The following is a 22,658-nucleotide window of genomic DNA, read 5'->3' on the forward strand; positions in this document are numbered from 1 at the left end:
AGAGATTATATAGGTCTTAAAAATGTGAATCTCTTACAATGATATAACAAATTTCACTATCTTAAAAAGAAACATATGTATTGCTTCCTCAATAACACCCAAAAGGGCAACAAAAGCAGCTTATTAGGATGACAAAAACAGCGAAGTTCTTTCCTTACCTCCAATAAAGACAAGAGAAGAGTGACATTTTCTTGCTGCTTAATGAAAATTTCTGTAAACTGGCTTCCCAAATCCTCACTCTGTCTTGTGGAGTTTTCTTCTGTAATATTCAAAGATAAAGTACTTGAACATGATGCTTTATTATTTTAAAGTATCTGTTTTGCTGAAGAAGCTAAGCAGAAACGATAATTTTCTTGGAACAGTGTGGCTGGAAGCGGTATCACGATAATGGTGGAAGGACATATCCTTAAAATTACTTTCAGTGTCATTTAAAGGAATTTTTATTCTTTAAATGTTTATGATATTCAAAGAAAATATATTTAGATCTCCGCATTTACTCAAGGTCATTTTCAGGTTAAACTTCTAGTTAGAGTATAAGGTAACTTACTGGGGCGATGGAAATATTCTATCTCAAATGTGATACTGGATACTGGTTACGCTACTATATACATTTGCCCAAACACACAGGACTACACAACCCCTAAGGATAAATTTTAGTGTACGTAGATTATACCCCAAAATCCCCTCCCCGAAAAAGATTACTTAACACATAGTCCTTGCTGGCTCTTTGTCTCTTAGTGTTACTGAGTTAAATAATTTAATTCTAAAGTTAAACCAATCATCTAAAGATTATTCAGTATATTTTTCAAAAAAATTAACATATTCATCCTATAAAGTTATTTGGCAGTAAAACCAGAGTTTGTATGTAATTTTTCATTCATTTTTAAAAAGATTTTATATTTGTCCTTAAGATTTAATTCTTTATCCATTGTTTCAAAGTACTTTGTCAAAAAAAATATAAAGGGTCACTAAAAACTGAAGCAACAATTGCCAAAACAAATTAGCATTTAAAATCTGCCTACACTATAAATGCAATATAGAGATGGCAAATACACTACCCCCATCCCCTCACCCATTCCAGACACAGCTATTCCTTTTCCACATATTGCTCCAGGCAGTGACTAGAAACAATGGAGTTGGCAGTCAAGATCAAACGTATTTATTAATCCTCAAATTGTTCTTTTTCCAAATGTTAGGTTTTAATATTAATATACTTTAGAAATAGAAAAAACACAGCAGAGCAAAACAGCAAGACAATCCTACACTGACAGTGATAATCTCATTTAATCATTTGAAGAGAAAAGAAAAGGAAGAGACCAAAGTAGAAAACAAAAGTTTCCATATTCCAAGTTATTAATATAACCTAATTTTCTAGCATATTGATTAGAATGCTGGGCTTATCCTTCAGAAATCCTAAGAAATATTTCTTTCATCATCTTTTTTTTTTTATCAGTAGAAGAATTCACTGTTTCTGAACCTTAAAACTATGTCACTTAAAATATACTTTACTTTCAAAAGGACTAGTCTGGCTGTGCTAAGAAGATGCCAAGAGAAAGAGGGAAATAACAGGCAGTTCAATTAGGAGGCAATAATCAAGGTAAGCAGTGAAGGTGGCTTACAGAGTGGTCATAATTCTTATGAAAATAGAAGGAACAGGATTTGTTGGCATATTCCTTAGAGGAGTGTGAGAAGGGGAGAAAAATAAAAGGAAGAGTGATTCTAAGGTTTCAGCCTGAAGAAGTGGAAGGATGGCACTGCCACTTTCTGAAGATTGCAAACACTGGAAGAAGTAGGCTGAGAATATATAGAGAACCAGAGGTTTAGTTTTGAATGTGTTAAGTTTGAGACACATAAAAACTTGAGTGGGGTTATCCACCAACTGGATAAACAAAAACATAACTGTCAGTGGATAGGTTTGGGTTGGATGTATATATTAGAATGGTAAACCTAAAAATGATATTTATAGTCATAAGACTGGATGATAAAGGGCATCTACAAAAAACATAGCTAACATCAAAACTTAATGGCAAAAGTTTGAATGATTTTCACTTAAGATGAGGAAAAAGGCAAGAATATCCACTTTCACCAATTCTAATCAACATCATACTGGAGTTCTTAGTATCACAGAGCAGAAAAAGAATAAAAGGCATATGGGCTGAAAAGAAAGAAGTAAATTGTATTTACAGATGACATGCTTGTCTATGTAGAAAATCCTATGGAATCTACAAAAAACCTATTAGAGAGTTTAGCAAAGTTTCTGAATAAAATGCCAATATACAAAATTAATGGCATTTCTATATACTGATGTTAAAAAATTAGAAATTCAAATTTTAAACACAGCATGAATTAAGAGTGCCAGAAAGTATTAAAAACTTAGGGGTAAATCTGATAAAAGATGTATAAAATCTATATACTTTGAAAACTCCAAAATGGTGATGAGAGAAATTAAGATTTAGATAACATACATACTGGTTCTGTATTATTGTTGTTGTTATTTAGTTGCTAAGTCGTGTCTGACTCTCTTGCAACCCCAGGGGCTGTAGCCTACCAGGCTCCTCTGTCCATGGGATTTCCCAGGCAAAAACACTGGAATGGGCTGCCATTTCCTTCTACTGGGGGTCTTCCCAATCCAGCATCTCCTGCATTTGCAGGTGGACTCTTTATCAATAAGCCACCAGGGAAGAACTTTTGTATTAGGAGGTTCAAAATTGTTAAAATATCAGTTTACTCTCATATCAATCTGCAGATTTAATGGAATCCCAATCAAAATATCAATAAGCTTTTTTTTAGGTAGAAATTGACAAACTGGTTCTAAAATAGATACGGGAGTGTTAAGGACCAAAAAGAGCCAGGACAATTTTGAAAAAGAACAAAGCTGGAGGACTTACACTGGTAAAGATTTACTATAAAGACAGAGTAACCAACAGGGGCTTCCCGGGTGGCGCAGTGGTAAAGAATCCACCTGCCAATACAGAAGACACAGAGATGCAAGTTAGATCCCTTGCATCGGGGTCAGGAAGATTCCCTGGAGTAGCAAATGGTAGCCCACTCCAGTATTTCTGCTTGGAACATTCCATGGACAGAGGAGCCTGGCGGGCTCAGTCCAGGGGGCTGCAAAGAGTTGGACAGGACTGAGCACATAGACATTCACAGTAACCAATACCACACCATGCAGGCAACATGAAAGACAAGGAGCCCAACAGACTAGTAAGTCTAGCAACAGACCCACTGGTTCACAGACCTAATCACAAGAGTTAAAACTATAAAACTTTTAAAAGAAAATACAGGAGAAAATTTTAGTAATTTTAGGTTTGGTAAAGATTTCATAAATAGGAAACAAAAGGCCCAAATTATATAAGAAAAATAATCAATAGACTGGAATTAATGAAAATTAAAAATCTTGCTCTTCAAAATACAATGTTAGGAAAATAAAAAGGCAAGTCAAAGACTGGGAGAAAGTATTTGTGAAACATGTATCACAAGGACTTTTATCTAGAATATATACAGAACTCTTACAAACTGATGTCTGAGAAGACAACCGAGTGAAAAAAAAAAGAACAAGGGATCTGAATAAACATGTCACCAAAGAAAGTAAAAGGGCTTCCCTGATAGCTCAGTTGGTAAAGAATCCACCTGCAATGCAGGAGACCCTGGTTCAATTCCTGGGTCGGGAAGATCCACTGGAGAAGGGATAGGCTGCCCACTCAAGTATTATTGGGCTGCCCTTGTGGCTCCGCTGGTGAAGAATCTGCCAACAATGTGGGAGACCTGGGTTGGATCCCTGGGTTGGGAAGATCCCCTGGAGAAGGGAAAGGCTACCCACTCCAGTATTCTGGCCTGGAGAATTCCATGAACTGTATGGTCCATGGGATCGCAAAGAGCTGGACACCACTGAGCAACTTTTACTTCACTTCACAGAAAGTATATGGGTAGCAAATAATCACATGAAAAACTGTCAATATAATTATTTATTATGAAAATATAAATTAAAACTACCATGAGATACTGTTTCACATCCATCAGAGCAGCTAAAATTTAAAAAGATAGAAAGTACTGGACAGGATGTGGGGGAAATACACTGCCAGTGGGAATGTTAAATGGTACAACTACTTTGAAAAACAGCTTGGTTATTTCTTGTAAAGGTAAACATACACCTACTCTATCACTTAGCTAATCTATCCCTAGGTATTTACTCAAGAGAAATGAAAAGATATGTCCATAAAAAGATTTGAACATAAAAGCTTCACGGGTAACAGCTAAAAACTTGGACAAACAATCCAAATCCTCACCAACAAGAAAAGGGATTAACATATTGTTATATATTCATACAACAGCAATAAAAAAGGATTGAACTATTGATATACACTATGAGTGAAACCCAAAATAATTATGCTGAGTAAAAGAAGCCAGACCAAAATAAACCAAAAAGAGAGTCTATATTGTATGATCTTATTTACATAAAAATTCCAGAAAAACGCAAATAATCTACAGTAATCACAGATCTATGATTAAACGGGGCTAGAAGGAGGAGGAACTGATTACAAACAAGCACAAAGAAACTTGGATATGTTCACTATTTTGGTGGTAGTGATGGTTTCATGGGTTTATACCTATGTCAAAATTCATCAAACTGTACATTTACACATTTGCTATATTTCATTTATAATTCAATGAAGTTGTGTGTGAGAGGAAAAAATCTAATTGGAGACATCAAATAAAGTATTTGAATATACATATATGGATATCAGTGGAGAGGTCTGGGTTGGACATATATATTTGGGAGGCAGGCATACAGACTGTACTTCAAGTCACAAGCCTAGATGAGATCACTGAAGGAAAAAGCAGAGAAGGAAAGAAATCCATGACCTAGGACACTCCAATGTTAAGACTGGTGAGAAAAGAAAGAAAACAACAAAGCAGACAAAGAAAGAGCAGCCCAGTGAGACAGGAAGGAAATCAGGGAGAAATGAATGAAGAAGTGTTTCAAGGAGAAAGGAGCAATTACCTGTCAAATACTATCTCTGAACTTAACATGACTGAGAAATAAAGTAGCACTGCTCACACAGGCAGAATCGGTTTATGAACAGAATGGCTAGGGTGTGTGGTGTAGTCAGATACTTTTCTGAAAGGCAGTAAAGTGAAAAGAAAGCTCACAAAGGTTTTAAGTCAGATTGATTAAACCCATATTCATCCATTTAGTCATTACTTTGGGCAAACAGCCCAACTGTATCAAGCTTCAGATTCCTTACTTGTAAAATGGGAACAGTTTTCTTTTACACAGGGTTTCCCTTAAGGATTTGAAGTGACTAAAACATCTAGCACAGTGTTTGGTGAATAGTAAGTACTCAGGAACAGTAACAACGGCATGATCATCATCATCCCTAACACAGGCTTTCTCAACCTTGGCTCTACTGACAATGATATTGTCGTGAGAGGCTCCCCAAGCATTGCAAGATGTTTAGCAGCATCCCGGGCCTTTACCCACAAGATGCCAACTGCAATTCATTACAGTTCCTCAAGATGCGACAACCACATGTGTCTCCAGACGCTGACAAATGTCCTTCAGGTGGCTGGAGGGGCCGAACTGCCCTTACGAACCACAGTCCTAAGATTTATAACACACTATATATCTACATGCATTGATATTATCAACTTTTCTTTTTTTTTGGTCAGTTTCTTGATCAGGCATCCAATCTGGGGCCTTGGCAGTGAAAGTGTGGCGTCCTAATCACTGGACCTCCAGGGAATTCCCTCAAGTTTCAAAATTATACAGAACATAACAATCTTCTTTTAACGATTCAAGAAAATTTTCAGATTCTTATATGGTTACTATAAATGAGTATTACACCAAGATGCAAAAGATGTCTAAGGAAAAGTATAACCTATGATATTCCCAGAAACATGCTTATCTGTAAACAAATCCTGTCACTGATATTTTACCTTATATCTTTCTCATAAAAGTTGTATGCAATCTACTAAAATAAGTAGTTACTTGAGTTCATGATGGATTGGATGCCAAAAAAACTTGCTGGATTTTTTTTTAACATTAGTAAACAATTAAGTTTTTCCCCTTTTAGTTCAATTTTTTAGATTAATGGTGGCTTCAGAAGAATTGCCTAGGGAAGCAGTCATTATCTCCATTGAAATATTTCCATTATTTCAGGGAAAACAGGTAGAGGACGACATGAAGGGATGAAAAAAAAACTACATTTGAAAGCTATCATCATGTTATTGCATAATTATTATGTCAAGGGGATTAAAGGGGCAAAGTCTTGATGCAACAAAAGTCTAATAAAATCATAAGGAAATCTAACACTTAAACATAACTAGGGGGCAATGTCTCAATGAACTCAAGGGGCAATGTCTATCACTGATCTGCTTAAAAGATTTCCTGCTGTTCCTTTGGGAGCAGATAAAATCCTGTGCCCTGATTATTCACACATCTCTGAAAGTAAAATTTTGCATGGTACATTGTGGTTTTTCAACACTCAAAGCTGAATCTACTTATGGAGTTGGAAAAAAACTGAGACTACGAAAGTAGCAGGAACTGCATTCCCTTTCCATTTTATTTGCAAGGTGATGTGATGATGGGAAGGGAGATAACAAAGAAACTGGGAAAGATATGAGAATCTGGAAGCTAATAAAACCTTTTGAAAATCTCCCTCTTTAGAATCAGCTATGAAAAAGAGCCCTGATTCCCACAGTATGGTAAATGCCCTTTATCCCACAAAATTTCACAAGGTTTGCTGGGCTAATGAGCCTATCTTGTTTTTAGCTACCTTGGAACCCTAACAAACCATGGCTATGTGGGGGATGGTACCAAGAACAAATACTTAGCCAAATTCTGTAGATAAAAAAGCAAAGAAAACTGTGCAAAAAGTGGCCCACATGTGTCAAGAGAAAAACTCTCCACATACATAAGAAATGTATGCTGAAAAGGCAAATAGCTTAACTGTCTCCCCCTTAGAACTGTTTCCTTCTAAGAGAGTATTAATACTATCACAGCAATGCAATGACCTAATTGTGATGCTTTGTAAGGTTAGTTTACATTTGCATATTTTCATATTTATTACATGAGAGCACACTTGGGTATATACGTAATAATTATATAATTTATTTTAAAATGGTTTTTGTGAGTGTTGTGAATATAGTAGAGAATAAAAAATCAACTACAGGGACAAGACAGTAACGTAGATGAATGAAGCAGGCCAGGTGTAAGACTATGAGGAGGATGGAGACTATGTGCTCGTCTAAGGAAAGCAGCGATTCCTCAGCTCCGACTGACTGCTCCCATGGGACAGTGCAGGACCAGGTGTCATCAGTCTTCAGAGTTTTTAAAAAGAACAGCTCAAAATCTAAAAAGTGATATCAAAGTACCCCATTTTTAATGTTAGCGATGTATTTATTGTTTAAAATACTAAGTGGTCAAACAACCTTGCATGTAAGACAGACAATGCCCTTGGCCCTAAAGACTGTGACCTCTAGAGAAAGGTTCAAAATAAAAGTCAATGGTATTCGGGGGACTTCCCTGGCGCTCCAGTAGTTAGGAGTCCATGCTTCCACTGCAGGAGGCATGGGTTTGATATCTGGCCAGGGAACTAAGATCCCACATGCCACACAGTGCGGTAAAAAAAAAAAAAAGATTGACATCTGGGAGAATATTCAAACTTATAAATTAATCTTAAAAGGAAGGGAGGAAAACCATGTAAAGATTTGATGGATTCTTCCTATGAAATATTTTTATGTGGATAAATGCAAATAACTAAGCTGTGGGTTTAAGTATTGGTTAATATTTCTCAAAATGCAGGATTGTGTGGCATGTGTTAACAGGTTTCTCATGAAATCAAGCACAGGTACACAAATATGTCTGGATTAAACAGAATTGAATAGGCTCCGTTTTGCAGAATTCTCAATATTTAGTATACTAATGTAAATTTTGTGACATTTCAGAGGGAGATACAGTATGTTATGCTTAACTATAGATCCCTTTTAATACAGAGAACTCTAGAACTTCTGTGCTATATTTCAAGGAACAGAAGTTTAATTCGAGAAAAAGTTTAATTTGGTGCAGGTATTAGCTTGAGCACAAGCTAATAACTTAGCAAGAAGTAGATTTAATACTATACATGCAATTTATTCTGTAGCTATACTCTATAAAATACTATAGCTTAGCAGTATATAATTAAGATCTATGCTTTGAATTGAACTAGTAAAGTATGAGCCTGTTCCAAGGATCTATAGTTCCTTCTGATTTAATATTAACTAAAAAAGTGTTAGTGAGATGTACTCCACTTCCTTCAAATTACAGTCATAAGACAGCACTTCTAAATTTTAATGGAGAGTACCACAAAAATTTGCTAAACAATTAAAGTAACATACAAAGCTATTTTGATGTAGAAGTTAGTCAAGCTAAAACTACAACACTAGTTATATCTAAAGATTGTAAAACAAAACTAGACTCATGAAATACTATATTTTTATAAGTAGGTAAAAGTATGAAACACGTAAATAATTTCTTTTCATCCAGTATAATTATTTTAAAAATTCCAGAGCTAAGTCTATGTTTTTACATCCTATAGCTTATGTACTTTTGGTATACTTACTATAACTTGTAAAAGTAAACATCCCTTTGTTGCTGTTTAATTACTAAGTCATGTCTGACTCTGTTGCGACCCCGTGGACTGTAGCCCACCAGGCTCCTCTGTCCATGGGATTCCCCAGGCAAGAACACTAGAGTGGGTTGCCATTTCCTGCTAAAGGGGATGTTCCCCACCCAGGGATTGAACCCCAGTCTCCTGCATTGACAGGCAGATTCTTTGCCACCAGGGAATCCCAAATGAAAAATTAAGAACAAAATGACCCTTTGAAATTATAGTGAAAATAAACCTAAGATAGGCATATCAAATTAAAGATTGCTTTTTAAAAAGTCCATATAAACCTCTCGAAACATTTCACACTTATTTATGTGGCTTTTAACTAAATATGTATATATACATTTACTCTTCAAATGTATTTACAGTTGTGTTTTTCTCCAGTTATATAAACAATATTAAAAAACATTCTGGACCTTCTTGTTGAAACGCCACATCAAGTTCATAATCCGTCTTTCGGAGGACAAAAGAGACATTCTAATAAAGGTAGTTCTAACTCAGAGTGAGGGAATACCAAGTAATCTTTTACACTGTGGTCAATTAGGTAAACAAGCAGACCTATAGTTTTAAACATCTGTCTGCTAACTGCATAAACTAGTTGTATAAATTACAAGATTTAATAAAGAATCTAGTCAGAAAAAATGGCCACAATTTATTAAATCAGGAACTATGGAATACAAAAAAGATATAAAAAATTTCTGTTACTCTACTTAGTAGACAATATCATGTAAGTCATATATCTCTGGGGTTTCTCTTTAGTAAAGAGAAAAATACCACCTACCTCACAGTCTGCTAACAGGATCAAATAAGATAATGGACATAGAAGCACTGTAAAATTTAAACTCTATAAATATGACAAAACAGTAATAGTACTACTCAACAAGGACAGAGCATTTTCGCAAGAGTCAAGGCATATTAATTAATTAGGCAGTCAGTATTATCTGCTTTGAAACAAGGGGTTCAAATTTCACAAAAGGTAATGTTATATAGCTTAATAAGTTAGTTTCTTTGTTAGTTTTTTGTTAGGTAAAAGAAATTTTGTCATGTACCATTTTAAACCTACTTTAGAGAACGATATTTTTCTTCTTTCATTTTAAAAAGTTAAGGATCTCAGGAAAAATGGCAAAACAAAATAAAATGTGGTTACTTTAAATTAACTATGAGGAAAAGAAGAATCAATGTTAAAAAGTAAATGGAAATTGAAACGGACCACCAGAAAAAAGGCAATATTGGTGAGTTTTATAAATTAATATTAAAAAATGTCAGTAACCAGACATTATTGTGCATGCATAATTTTAAAGGGACAATATCAACATATAAGTATTCTCTGAACTGGAATACCTTCCAGTTCTTCTTGAATATAGGTAAAATTTATATGCATATATACATATATATGTATACATATTCAAATATTATTTTTATTTTTAAATAAACTGCTCAAAAAATTTCCCCCTTGGAAATACATAAGAAGTAATTCAAATAGATTGTCCTACCAGAGAAAAAACTTTAATTTCATTAAAATATGTACTAGAATATTTTCTGTGTCCTGGATAACAAATAATTTGCATTCATAGAAGTAGTAAATAATAATATAAGATTATAAAATATTCCTCTTTAGTGAAGGAATTCTTATATATTGAAATAAATCTCAAGATTTTTTTACCAGCCAGAAGAAACTCACTTGACAGTGTCCTTTTATATTATCAGAAATTATGCCTAAAAGCATCATGCATATTAAATGCAATCTTTTACCTTCAACATCATCTGAAAAGGTCGACAAAATAAATAAATGAAAAGTGGATGATAAAGAAAACTTTATGTAGTAGTATTCACAATAAAATAAATAAAAGCTTAAAAACATCATATAAGCAATATAATTTTTTAAAGGAGGAGCTTCATACTCATTTTACTCAAATATCTTAGATATCTAATAGATATAGCATGTACTATATATGTAGAGTTATGAGACATATTTACCAATAAATTGAGGGTTTATTAAAATAACTCCAATGAAGTTGAATTCATTCTAAAATGAAGTTCATTATATCACCTAAGAAATATCTTTTGATGAAGCAGTAAAGACAAAGTATCAATAACAGAATTGAAGACCCTATTTCTCAATATCTATTTTTCTAAAAATTGACTCAGGCTATTAGCCTAAGTTCATATTTTAATCTTTCCTAGAAAAATGACTCCACTATTGTAGTTTCTAGAACTGTTTACCCTGTTTCATCCAAAGAATCACTTTTTGGATAGTAAATTAAAAAAAATAAGGAGCCCAAATACATTAACAGAAGCAAAAAAATGGACCTAAACATTACTAGATTATGAATTTATAACAAAGGAAAATCACCTAATTGATGCTAAACATTTTTTTTTAAAAACACAAAAATTATCAAGAAGAAAATAGCTAAATTTTCAATCTGAAACAACTAAGAAAAAATTTAATGTTTTCTAACAAGTGTAACTGCATCTAATTTTCTCATCTGAGAAATGACTAGTGGAAATAAGTATCTTTTTCTTCAAAATGGTTGTACTGTATTTAAGTACTGTTATGTAACTGACAGCCTCTTTTTCAATGGGAACCAAATTATGTTTACTAAAGATTTTTTTACCCCTGAGAAATTAATAAAGTTGTGAGGTAGATATCACAGAGAAATAAAAATTTAAGAGAAAGGATATTCAACTCTAAGAAATTGTGATTATGCAACACAACCCAGTTTCAAATGTTATTAATTACTGATATTTTGTGAAATTAATATCTATATATATATATATTTCTGCTCCACTTTTACTTTAATAAAATATGTGTAAACAATATTAGCTACATTTCTTTATGACTTACCTACTCAGATTTTGCAGGATCCTATAATTTCAGTCTAAATTAGACTTATAATATGCATGAATATCACCCTTTAGATTGTCTAGAAAAATGAAAAACCCACTATGTCCTATTGCAACAGTCAATGTGAAATAAGGAAAGCATTCTTCAATAGCATTGTAAAATGTTACTCAGTGTCTGTTTTTACAATACATGGAGTAAAATGTACGGATTTCCAGTCAAGTATTTCCCATGCTGGGAACTCCCTGGTGGCCAAGAGGTTAGGATTCCAGGCTTTCATTGCCATGGACTGGGTTCAATCCCCGGTTGGGGAACTGAGATACTACAAACTGCATGGTGTGACACAAAAACAAAAAACCTTCTAAATATAAAAAAGTTAACATAAGACCTGTGTTAGAAATTTAAGTAGATATCAGGAACAATTCCTCTAACTTCATACTGCTCACCATATAACATATAAATAAAAGTTTGATTTTTAATCAATATCCAAAAATGATTATTTAATTGAGAGATTACTAACATTCATTCTGCTTAACTAAAATCAATGAAGAGAGAATAATATATTTTAAAAAGGAGAATCTAATTACACCTCCAAATCACATACAAAGCAGTCATCGTAAAGATATTTTCTAATGTTTTCCCTTTATTGATTAGAACAAAAAAAGAAGAAAAAAAAAACCTTAAAAATAAATTTATAAAATAAAATCAACCCTAAAATAGCAAAAATGGCACAATCCAGTTAATTTTATGTACAGAAAACACAGTAAAAGAAACTTACCTACTTCTTCCTCTTCATCATTAGATATTATATTATACAGTGTGTCCAAAGCATAACCTATTATTTCAGAATCCGAACTGGAAGAAAGAAATTATTACACTTATACACTGCCAGTTAGAGTAAAAGCTGTTCTGACCATTTTAGACTTTTATTTAACAAGACTGTATAAAACATTAATCTCACTTCTGAAGACCTACCCTAAGAAAATATCAGAGTGCAAACTGAAAAGACATATAAAGGTCTATTTTTCTTTTATAATACTGAAAAATCAGAAGCAACCTAAATGTCCAATAATATTTTTAAAAAGTGTGGTAAATCCATATATAGCAGCAATTAAAAAATGTATTTTTAAAGAATGTTTAATGACATGGTAATTAAAACACCCCTGATTTAATGCCAGTAGGAAAAAAATGGAATACAACAATCGATGTGAAGATTGATCCCATCTATGAAAAACCATATATATATTCACAGATGTATGTATATATTTTAAGGAAACCTTATAAATCAATTTGGAAAAGAAATCCAACTTTAAAACAAGCAAAATCAGCACAAGCCAGGTAATTTTTTAAGTCTGTGTGTATGTTTACATATATGTTTTGTAACATAAATATGTTTATATAACATATATATTATATAAACATAAGTGTTCTCTCTAGTTGGACCTCTAGAATTTATTTCCTTGATCTGTATTTTCTTAAAACAAAAAAAACTTACAGTAAACATTTACGATTTATAACATCAGGAAGTATAAAATTTTTTCCTTTTACTCATTTGTTTCAGGGAGTATAAAATTTTTTTATCTTTTTTCTTTTGTTTCAGGAAGCATAATTTTTTTTGTCTTGTGGCATGTGGGATCTTAGTTCCGTGACCAGGGATTGAAACCACTCTCCCTGCATTGGAAGTGCAGAGTCTTTTAAACCACTGGACTGCCGGGGAAGTCCAAGGAAGAATATCTTTGTTGTTGATAAACAGATAAAATGTGAAAGCATGATGGAAGATGATGGCACTCAGAGTGAAAAGCAAGAATGAGACACAGGTCAGAAAGATTCAATAAATATAAAGAAGTGATGAGGAGTGAAAGCAAAAATGAGGGACAGGGTCACAACCAGAGGATATAAATATCAAATAAAATAGATCTTTAAAATTATTATTACCTGTTTTTGAGAAACTTAAGAGGGACATCTCTTAAGAGACCTTTGAGAAAGCAGGAATAGAAGGAAATGTCCTCAAAATGAAAATCTGGCAACTAATATCATATGTAATGGTGAAAAACTAAATGCTTCACCCCTAAGATCAGTAACAAGATAATGATGTCTCCTCTAGCCACTTCTACCCAACACTGAATTAGAGGTTCTAGCTAGAGCATTTGGCAAGAAAAGGAAATAAAAAAATACAGATTAGAAAGGAAGAACTAAAACCATCCCATTTACTGATGACATGACCTCGTATATAGAAAATTCTAAGGAAACCACTAAAAATCTATTAGAACTAGAAAATAAATTCAGCAAGGTTGAAGGACACATGCTTAACATTAAAAAAATCAACTCTATTTCTTTATACTAGCAATGGACAATAAAAAATTTAAAATTCCATTTAAATAACATAGAAAAGTTTTAAATACTTGGAAATAAATTTTACTAAAGTCCTATACTTGTACACTGAAAACTACAAAAATTGTTGAAAGAAATTATCTAGAACTCAAATAAATGAAAAGATATTCTGTGTTCATGAATAGGAAGGTGTAATGTTGTAAACATGGTAATATACCCCAACTTGACTTACAGATTCATACAATCCCTATAAAAATCCCAGCTACCAGCTGATCGTAAACCTATATAGGAATGCTGGGAATGCAACGTATCCAGAAGAGCCAAAATAATCTTACAAAAGAAGCGCGAAGTTGAAGGACTCACATTTTCTGATTTCGAAATTTCCTATAAAATTATAGTAATCAAGACAATACTGGCATAAGGACAGACACAGATTAATAAAATAGATAAAGTCTAACATTTATTTCAGTTGATTTTTGGCAAGGGTGCAAAGACCATTCAATGAGGAAAGAAGTATCTTCAACAAATGGTGTGATGGACAATTAAACACCCACACGCAAAAAGTTGGATTCCAATTTCACACCTTATATAAAAATCAACTCAAAATGGGATACAGGATTTAAATCTAAGAGTTAAAACTATAAAACTCTTAGATGAAAGGACAGGTACAAATATTCAAAACCCTGGATTAGGCAATGGTTTCTTAAATATGATACTAAAAGCATAAGCAAGAAAAGATAAAACAGATAAACTGGATTTTGTCAGAAGTAAAAACATTTGTCCTTCAAAGGACACTATTAAGAAAGTGAAAAGAAAACTCAAGAAATGGGAAAAAATATTTGCACATCATATGTCTACTAAGGGTTTTGTATCCATAATAATATACAACTGAACAATAAAAAGAGAACTTAAAAGACAAGAAAAAATTAAAATTAGGCAAAAGGCTCAGTCATTTCTCTAATAAAGACACACAAATGGTAAACAAGCACATGGAAAGATACTCAACAATAATTAAGAATATGCAAAGCGTAAGTCATTAGATATGTGCAAAGGAAAACTACAAGATACACACACTAGGATGGCCATTTTAAAAAAAGGGCAATAAAAAGTGTTGATGAATAGAAACTGGACCTTTACGCCTGCAGATTAAGATGTAACAAGGCGCAGGCCCCCCATGTAAGAGTTGGGCAGCTTCTCAGTAAGTTAAACTACATGACCCAACAATTGCATTCTTTTGTATAAAACACATGTTCACACAAAAACAAGTACACAAATGTTCATAATAGCACTATTCACAACAGTCAAAAAATGGAAATACCCCCAAATGTCTGTCAACAGACGAATGGATAAACAAATAGGCTATATCCGTGCGTGTGAGTTAGCCGCTCAGTTGTGTCCTACCCTTTGTGACAGCTCCATGTCCATGAATTTCCCAGGTAAGAATAGTAGAGTGAGTGGCTATTTCCTTCTCCAGGGGATCTTTCCTGGAATATTATTCAGCTGTCAAAAGGGGTGAAATATACTAATACATGTTACAACATGGATGGACTTTGAAATATTATGGTAAGTGAAAGAAGCCAGACACAAAAGTCCCACATTTTATGACTCCATTTATATGAAATGCTCAAAACAGTCAAATTTATACAGACAAAAAGTAGATTAGCAGCTGCTAGGCACTTGGAATGGGGATGGTAGGTATTAGGCAATGACAACTAATGGATATTGGACTGTTTTTGAAGTGATGAAAATGTTTTGGAATTAGATAGTGGTGATAGTTATACAACTTTGTGAATATACTAAACCCACTGAAATGTACACCTAAAAAAAAAAAACCAAACTACTGAGGTGACATAGTTTGGAAACATTAGTTTCCATCAGACAACTTTCAGGCCCTGAATGTGAGACTTGGGAGAATAAACAGTCGCTCCTCAAGTTTTAAGAGAAATGGACCCATGGACAGATGGAGTTTCAAGGCATGCCAAGAAAGGGAACACAGCTCTCTGTGATGCAGTCAACGATGAGGGGGATAAGGATGAAGGGATTCAGTTTAAGGATTCTGAGAGTATTAGATAGGCCAAGAGCATAAGCATAAAAGAGTAATGAAGATGAGTAGTGGAAAGAGATGGCTGCAGAATATACACCTTTGCAATCAATGAAGTGAAGAAAATACTAACAGCATATTTTGAGAACAGAAGATAACAGATAAATATAGAAGACAAATGGAAATGGAATTGACACAAGAAAAGGAATAAAACACAAGAAGGTTCACAGAAGTTTGGCTTTGCTGTCTAAGAGGCATAATAAAATACCCATCAGCCTCTCACATGACCAATTATTAGTTCACACATTCACAAGGCTACGTAGTACACCTTATTTCTATATGGTACACCTTATGATGCCTGGCAGAGAGTAAATGTGCAATACATGTTTTTTAAAACGTATTTCTTAACCTTTATATCAAGACTATTATTTTCTACTATGCCCTAAAAATTACAATAAGGGTCACTTTAAATAAGGGGTAGCATTCTGTTTTCTGTATCAAGATAGTAATTGTTTCATAACCAATTTTGTAAAACTCAATGAGAAATGCATGCATAAAGATACATGAAAAAAAATTACATGTATGTTTAATAATCACACTAATTTTTTTGATCTAACATTTGTTTTCTCGTAACTTAGAGTATTGTTTAAAGCAGATAGCAAACTTGGGTTACTTTATTAGTTTTCTATTGATGCTGTAGCAAATTACTACAAATTCAGTGGTTTATACAACACAAATATATTATCTTACTGTTCCAGAAGTCAGAGAGCTGAATGGGTCTCAGTGGACTAAAGTCAGGGTATCATCAGGGCTGCCTTCTTTTCTGATGCCTTTCAGGGAGAATCCACTTCCTTGCCTTTTCCAGGTCTAGAGGTCCCCTTTCACTTCTAAAACCAGCAAAGACAGATGGAGGTCTTTTCATTTTACCTCACTCTGACCTCCTCTTTTGCATTCCTCTTCAACTTTTGAGAAGCCTTAGGATTACCCTGGGCCCACCTGGATAATCCAACATAATCTCTCTATCTAAAAATCCATAACTTAATTGTATCTCCAAAGTCCCTTCTGCCATCTAAGGTAACATTTATAGGTTGTGCTGAGAGAATATAAACATCTTTGGGGGACCATTATTCTTCCTACTGAAGTTGCCCAGCTGGTGTTAAAATAACAGTCTTGCAGCTGCCCACTCCAGTGTTAATAACTGATAGTTCTGGAATAACATCTGATGGATTTAAGCAAACACATTAGAATTAACAGGCTTTGGGGTGGCTTTCCTAGTGGTCCAATGGTTAAGACTCTGCAATCCCAATGCAGGTGGCCCAGGTCCGATCCCTGGTCAGGAAAGTAGATTCTAAATGCAACTAAGAGTCCGCAGGCTGCCAACAAAAGGCAAAGATCCCATGGGTTGTTAAGATACAGCACAGCCAAATGAATAAATAACAAAAACAAGAATTAGTTGGCTGTGAAAGGTGGCCAACGTGAGTCACACTGAGGAGGACAGCAAAGATTCTACTCGGTGTGAACAAGCAGCTGGGCATTGCTGAAATACAATTTTAAAAGGTCATGAGTTTTGACAGACAGGCAGCATCTAAGTCTTTAAAAAGCTTACAGGTGGGACTTCTTTGGCGGTTCAGTTGTTAAGAATTTGCCATCTGACGCAGGGTACATGGGCTCAATCCCTGGTGGGGGAAATAAGCTCCCCCACATGTTTAGAACCATGTGCTAGATCTACTGAGCCCACAAGCTCTGGAGCCTGCGTGCTGCAACAACGACCTGATGCAGACAAATAAATAAAGAAATATATATATATTTTTAAATGCTTATATGCTTTGCTTTGTTTGAGGAACTTGGACTTCGCACTGCACTGAGTTGGTTAAATGCATTAAACAGGTGAGTAATAGAAGATTTACATTTCAGACAGATAATTCTCGAAATGAATGGAAAGATAAAGAAGTCAGGGGCAAAGAATAGAGTCTGGAGGCGGTGGCCGGTTTTACATTATGTTAAAAAAAAAACACCAAACCTCTCTGTTACAGCTCACTTCAAAAGCCGAACCCTAAGTCTCCTCTTCTTAAGTACAGGCTGTATTTATTAACTTGCTTCTAGTAAAGTAGAATGTAATGGGATTGACGATAGGTGACTTCTGAGACAAAGTCCTAAAAGGCACTGTGGCCTTCTCTCTGTTCTCCCTCTAAGATCACTTGCTCTGGGAGAAGCCAGTTTTTCATATCATGAGGATGCTCAAGTAGGCCTTTAGAGAGAGCAACAGGTGAGACAGTGAGGCCTCCTGCCTCAGGTGAGGGCGCCACTTTGGCATCAGATACTCCAGCCCCAACCAAGCCTCCAGACGACTCCAGTCCGGGATGACATCTTGTGCACAACCTCCTAAGAGCCCCTGAGCCAGAACCACCTAGCTAAGCCGCTTCTGAATTCCTGATCCACAGGAACTGTGACACAACAAATACTTGTTATTTTGAGCCAGGCAGCTCTGAGGTAATGTATTACACAGCAGTAGACAACTAATACAGTGGCTGTGAAAATGACTTACGTGAGTGACACTGAGGGTCAAAACTAGGACTGACAACTGAAGTCAGGAGAATTCATGGATTCCAGGTTTTTTTTTTTTGGTCTGGATGGGCATAATGGGTTAAGGAGAGGGATGAGTTCAGCACAAAACCTCCAGTTTCTTATTTTAATGGAAAGGTGCTAACTAGGATGAACTTGGGTTAAAGGCAGCTGAAGTAGATCAGGTGGGTGATGGGATGTGGTGGAGTATTAGCAGGACGGCCAGAGACATATCAACTTTTCAACATTTTGAATTTAAGGTACCTGTGAAGAAATCTTGATATGGTGGAAATGTAAACTGAGTCGCTAAAGCTTGTAAGATATATTTAACAAGAGATAAGATCTAAAATTATTCCTGCACAGTTGTTATTTAAAACCAAAGATGCAGATGCTCTCTTCAAGACAACCTGAAAGAGCAAAAACTAGGCTGAGTGACTTTTCTCTTAAGACTTCACTCTATTAGTATGAGTTTACTTACCTCCCCTCAGAAAGACAGAGTCTAGATAACTGATATAACATATAATATGCATATTATAGAATAGTACACTATAGTATATCTAAGTGAAAATCAATACATTAATTTGTTCAATTCAAATTCCAAATTTTAAACCTTTAACTGACAGTTACTTCATTCCATTTTTTTTATATAATGGTAAGCTCTCAGTCCCTGAAGGTTTAGATTATATCTGTCCTAAATGCTTAGCGCAATGGTTTGGATCTAGTGTCCAGTAACTCTTTATTGAAAATGACAACTGAAAGTAAAAACTTAGTAGCCTTAATCATTTCTGGAACAGTGACTCTAAAACAAAATAATTAAAATTCTAAGAAAAATTAGGGAGAAAAATCATTAAATAGAGACATACCGATCTGTTTGTAAAACATGGATAAGATGTTCCATTGCTTGAATACCCACTTCCAAGCGATATTTCTGCACAGAAGAAAAATGTAATTTAAGAAAGGCATATCCAATGTAACAACCTTAATAACGGATAAAGTGTTACCGACCTTAGATAATGATTTCAGAGCTCGCACAGCGTTTCTTCGATCGTCCAGTAAAGTAGATGAAGCTACTCTGTCACAAAGCTTTTGAATCTGTCATGGAAAAATGAAATAACATAAATAGAATAAAAAGAAAGGAAAAAAGATACATAAAGTTTCTTCCAAAGCTTATACTATTTGAGGGGGAAAAAAAAGGATGTCACTATTTAGATAGTATTATAATCTTGTTACAGATATCAAATAGATTTTTCACAGAGACTTGAAAAATGGAAGTGGCAAAAGAGAAGTCAAATAAGGTTAACTTATATAAACTGAAAACTTAAAAGAAATTAGTAGACTCAGAGCTTTGCAAACATAACTATTACAGCTCTTTCAGCTAAGAAGGATCCATTAGGGCTATGGTATATGATGTGTTAATAAAAGTTAATAAACAAAAATTTTTAAAGTAATGATTGTTTACATCATAACTTCACCCTAATGTTTCCACTACATATCTGAATGAGGAAAGTCAGAAATTGTTTATCAAAAATTTAGTTTTAAGTGTGCCTCGAAAACCTAGAAGGGTGAAATGTTCTAAGCTTCTAATAAATTTTCAGGAATTAAAATCTGAACTGAATTTTAAAATAAACCTTGGAGCATTATTTATAATAGAAAAAAATCAGAAACAACTGTCCATCAAGAGAAGAAAAATTAAATAAATTATGGTATATTTTCCAGTCAAATACTATGAAAACTACTCAAAAGATGTTAACTGTACTGACATAAAAATACTATGATTTAATAAATAGTGGAAAAAAAAAGAGCAAGTTGTAAAATTATGTAAATTTTAAGCTTACTGTAATAAAAGAATCAAACTGTGTGTGTATGTAAAACTGCACTTAAAGAAGAATTTGGAAACTTAAAGCAACTATAAAACCTCTAGAAGAAAGCACTGGAGAAAATGCTTGTGGCCTTAAATTAGGCAAGAGTTTGTCAGACACGTATATTAAAGTACAATTCATAAAAGAAGAACATAATAATTTGGACTTCATCACTCCTGTTTTTCAAAAGATACCGTTAAGACAAGGAAAAGATAAGCCATAGAAAGGATAAAAAAACATGGAAAACAAGTGATAAAGAACAGTTTTTAAAACCATTACACTCAGGTCCTTCATAACTCCAACAGTTGTTTCCTATCTTATTATGCTATTACTCATTCTTTAATAACACTTTTTACTCGGATTCTAGAAATGATATTGGCGTGTCACAAATTTTGCATTCGATGTACCAAAATTAATGGTGTTTAAATACATATAGTGTTTTCCAAATTATGTTCTGTAGACTTCTAGTGTCCCAGAAGATATTAACAGACTTCCTATGATCACAACCAATGGGAAACATAAGTTATATACAAAATTAGGTTTCTGCAATGCAGAATTTCTAAGTCTTTACTATACTGATTTGCATTTCTTCACACTACAGATGCAGTATGTTAACCAAGCCTAGCTTGACTTCTTGATTTTATTCATTCTCAGTTCAGTTCAGCTCAGTCAGTCAGTCGTGTCTGACTCTTTGCAACCTCATGAAACTCAGCACGCCAGGCCTCCCTGTCCATCACCAACTCCCAGAGTCCACCCAAACCCATGTCTACTGATTCAGTGATGCCATCCAACCATTTCATCCTCTGTCGTCCCCTTCTCTTCCTGCCCTCAACCTTTCCCAGGATCAAGGCCTTTTCCAACGAGTCAGCACTTCACCTCAGGTGGCCAAAGTATTGGAGTTACAGCTTCAGCATCAATCCTTCCAATGAACACCCAGGACTGATCTCCTTTAGGATGGACTGGCTGGATCTCCTTGCAGTCCAAGGGACTCTCAAGAGTCTTCTCCAACACCACAGTTCAAAAGTATCAATTCTTCGGTGCTCAGCTTTCTTTATAGTTCAACTCTCACATCCATACATGACTACTGGAAAAACCATAACCTTGACTAGACAGACCTTTGTGGACAAAGTAATGTCTCTGCTTTTTAATATGCTATCTAGGTTGGCCATAACTTTCCTTCCAAAGAGTAAGCGTCTTTTAATTTCATGGCTGCAATCACCATCTGCAGTGATTTTGGAGCCCCCCAAAATAAAGTCAGCCATTGTTTCCCCATCTATTTGCCATGAAGTGATGGGATCGGATGCCATGATCTTAGTCATCTGAACGTTGAGCTTTAAGCCACCTTTTTCACTCTCTTCTTTCACTTTCATCAAGAGGCTCTTTAGTTCTTCTTCACTTTCTGCCATAAGGGTGGTGTCATCTGCATATCTGAGGTTATTGATATTTCTCCTGGCAATCTTGATTCCAGTTTGTGCTTCCTCCAGCCCAGCATTTCTCATGATGTACTCTGCATATAAGTTAAATAAGCAAGGGGACAATATACAGCCTTGACGTACTCCTTTTCCTATTTGGAACCAGTCTGTTGTTCCATGTCCAGTGCTTCCTGACATGCATTCAGGTTTCTTAGGAGGCAGGTCAGGTGGTCTGGTATTCCCATCTCTTTCAGAATTTTCCAATTTATTGTGATCCACACAGTCAAAGGCTTTAGTGTAGTCAATGAATCAGAAATAAATGTTTTTCTGGAACTCTCTTGCTTTTTCGATGATCCAGAGGATGTTGGCAATTTGATCTCTGGTTCCTCTGCCTTTTCTAAAACCAGCTTGAACATCTGGAAGTTCACGGTTCACGTATTGCTGATGCCTGGCTTGGAGAATTTTGAGCGTTACTTTACTAGCGTGTGAGATGAGTGCAACTGTGTGGTAGTTTGAGCATTCTTTGGCATTGTCTTTCTTTGGGATTGGAATGAAAACTGATCTTTCCAGTCCTGTGGCCACTGCTGAGCTTCCCAAATTTGCTGACATATTGAGTGCAACACTTCCATAGCATCATCTTTTAGAATTTGAAATAGATCAACTGGAATTCTATCACCTCCATTAGCTTTGTTCGTAGTGATGCTTCCTAAGGCCCACTTGACTTCACATTCCAGGATGTCTGGCTCTATGTGAGTGATCACACCATGGTGATTAACTGGGTCGTGAAGATCTTTTTTGTACAGTTCTTCTGTACCACCTTCTGTGGCACCTTCTGTGCCACCTCTTCTTAATATCTTCTGCTTTTGTTAGGTCCCTCCCACTTCCGTCCTTTATTGAGCCCATCTTTGAATGAAATGTTCCTTTGGTATCTCTAATTTTCTTGAAGAGATCTCTATAGTC

The 22,658-nt window shown here is 34.8% G+C and overlaps 1 protein-coding gene across 2 annotated transcripts in view; it reads right to left on the bottom strand.

Annotated features, from left to right (window-relative positions):
- Window positions 1–22,658, bottom strand: part of USO1 (USO1 vesicle transport factor) — a 74,887-nt gene that overhangs the window by 37,406 nt on the left and 14,823 nt on the right. For both annotated transcript variants that reach the window (XM_065914721.1, XM_065914719.1), the window contains exons 2-5: window positions 19,433–19,519; window positions 19,291–19,355; window positions 12,272–12,348; window positions 159–259 (exon numbers count right to left, since the gene is read on the bottom strand). In XM_065914721.1, the coding sequence (XP_065770793.1) occupies window positions 159–259; window positions 12,272–12,348; window positions 19,291–19,355; window positions 19,433–19,519 (330 nt within the window). The remainder of the gene's footprint in view (window positions 1–158; window positions 260–12,271; window positions 12,349–19,290; window positions 19,356–19,432; window positions 19,520–22,658) is intronic.

The sequence above is a fragment of the Muntiacus reevesi genome, chromosome 22, assembly GCF_963930625.1.
Source record: "Muntiacus reevesi chromosome 22, mMunRee1.1, whole genome shotgun sequence".
Classification (NCBI taxonomy): Eukaryota; Metazoa; Chordata; class Mammalia; order Artiodactyla; family Cervidae; genus Muntiacus; species Muntiacus reevesi.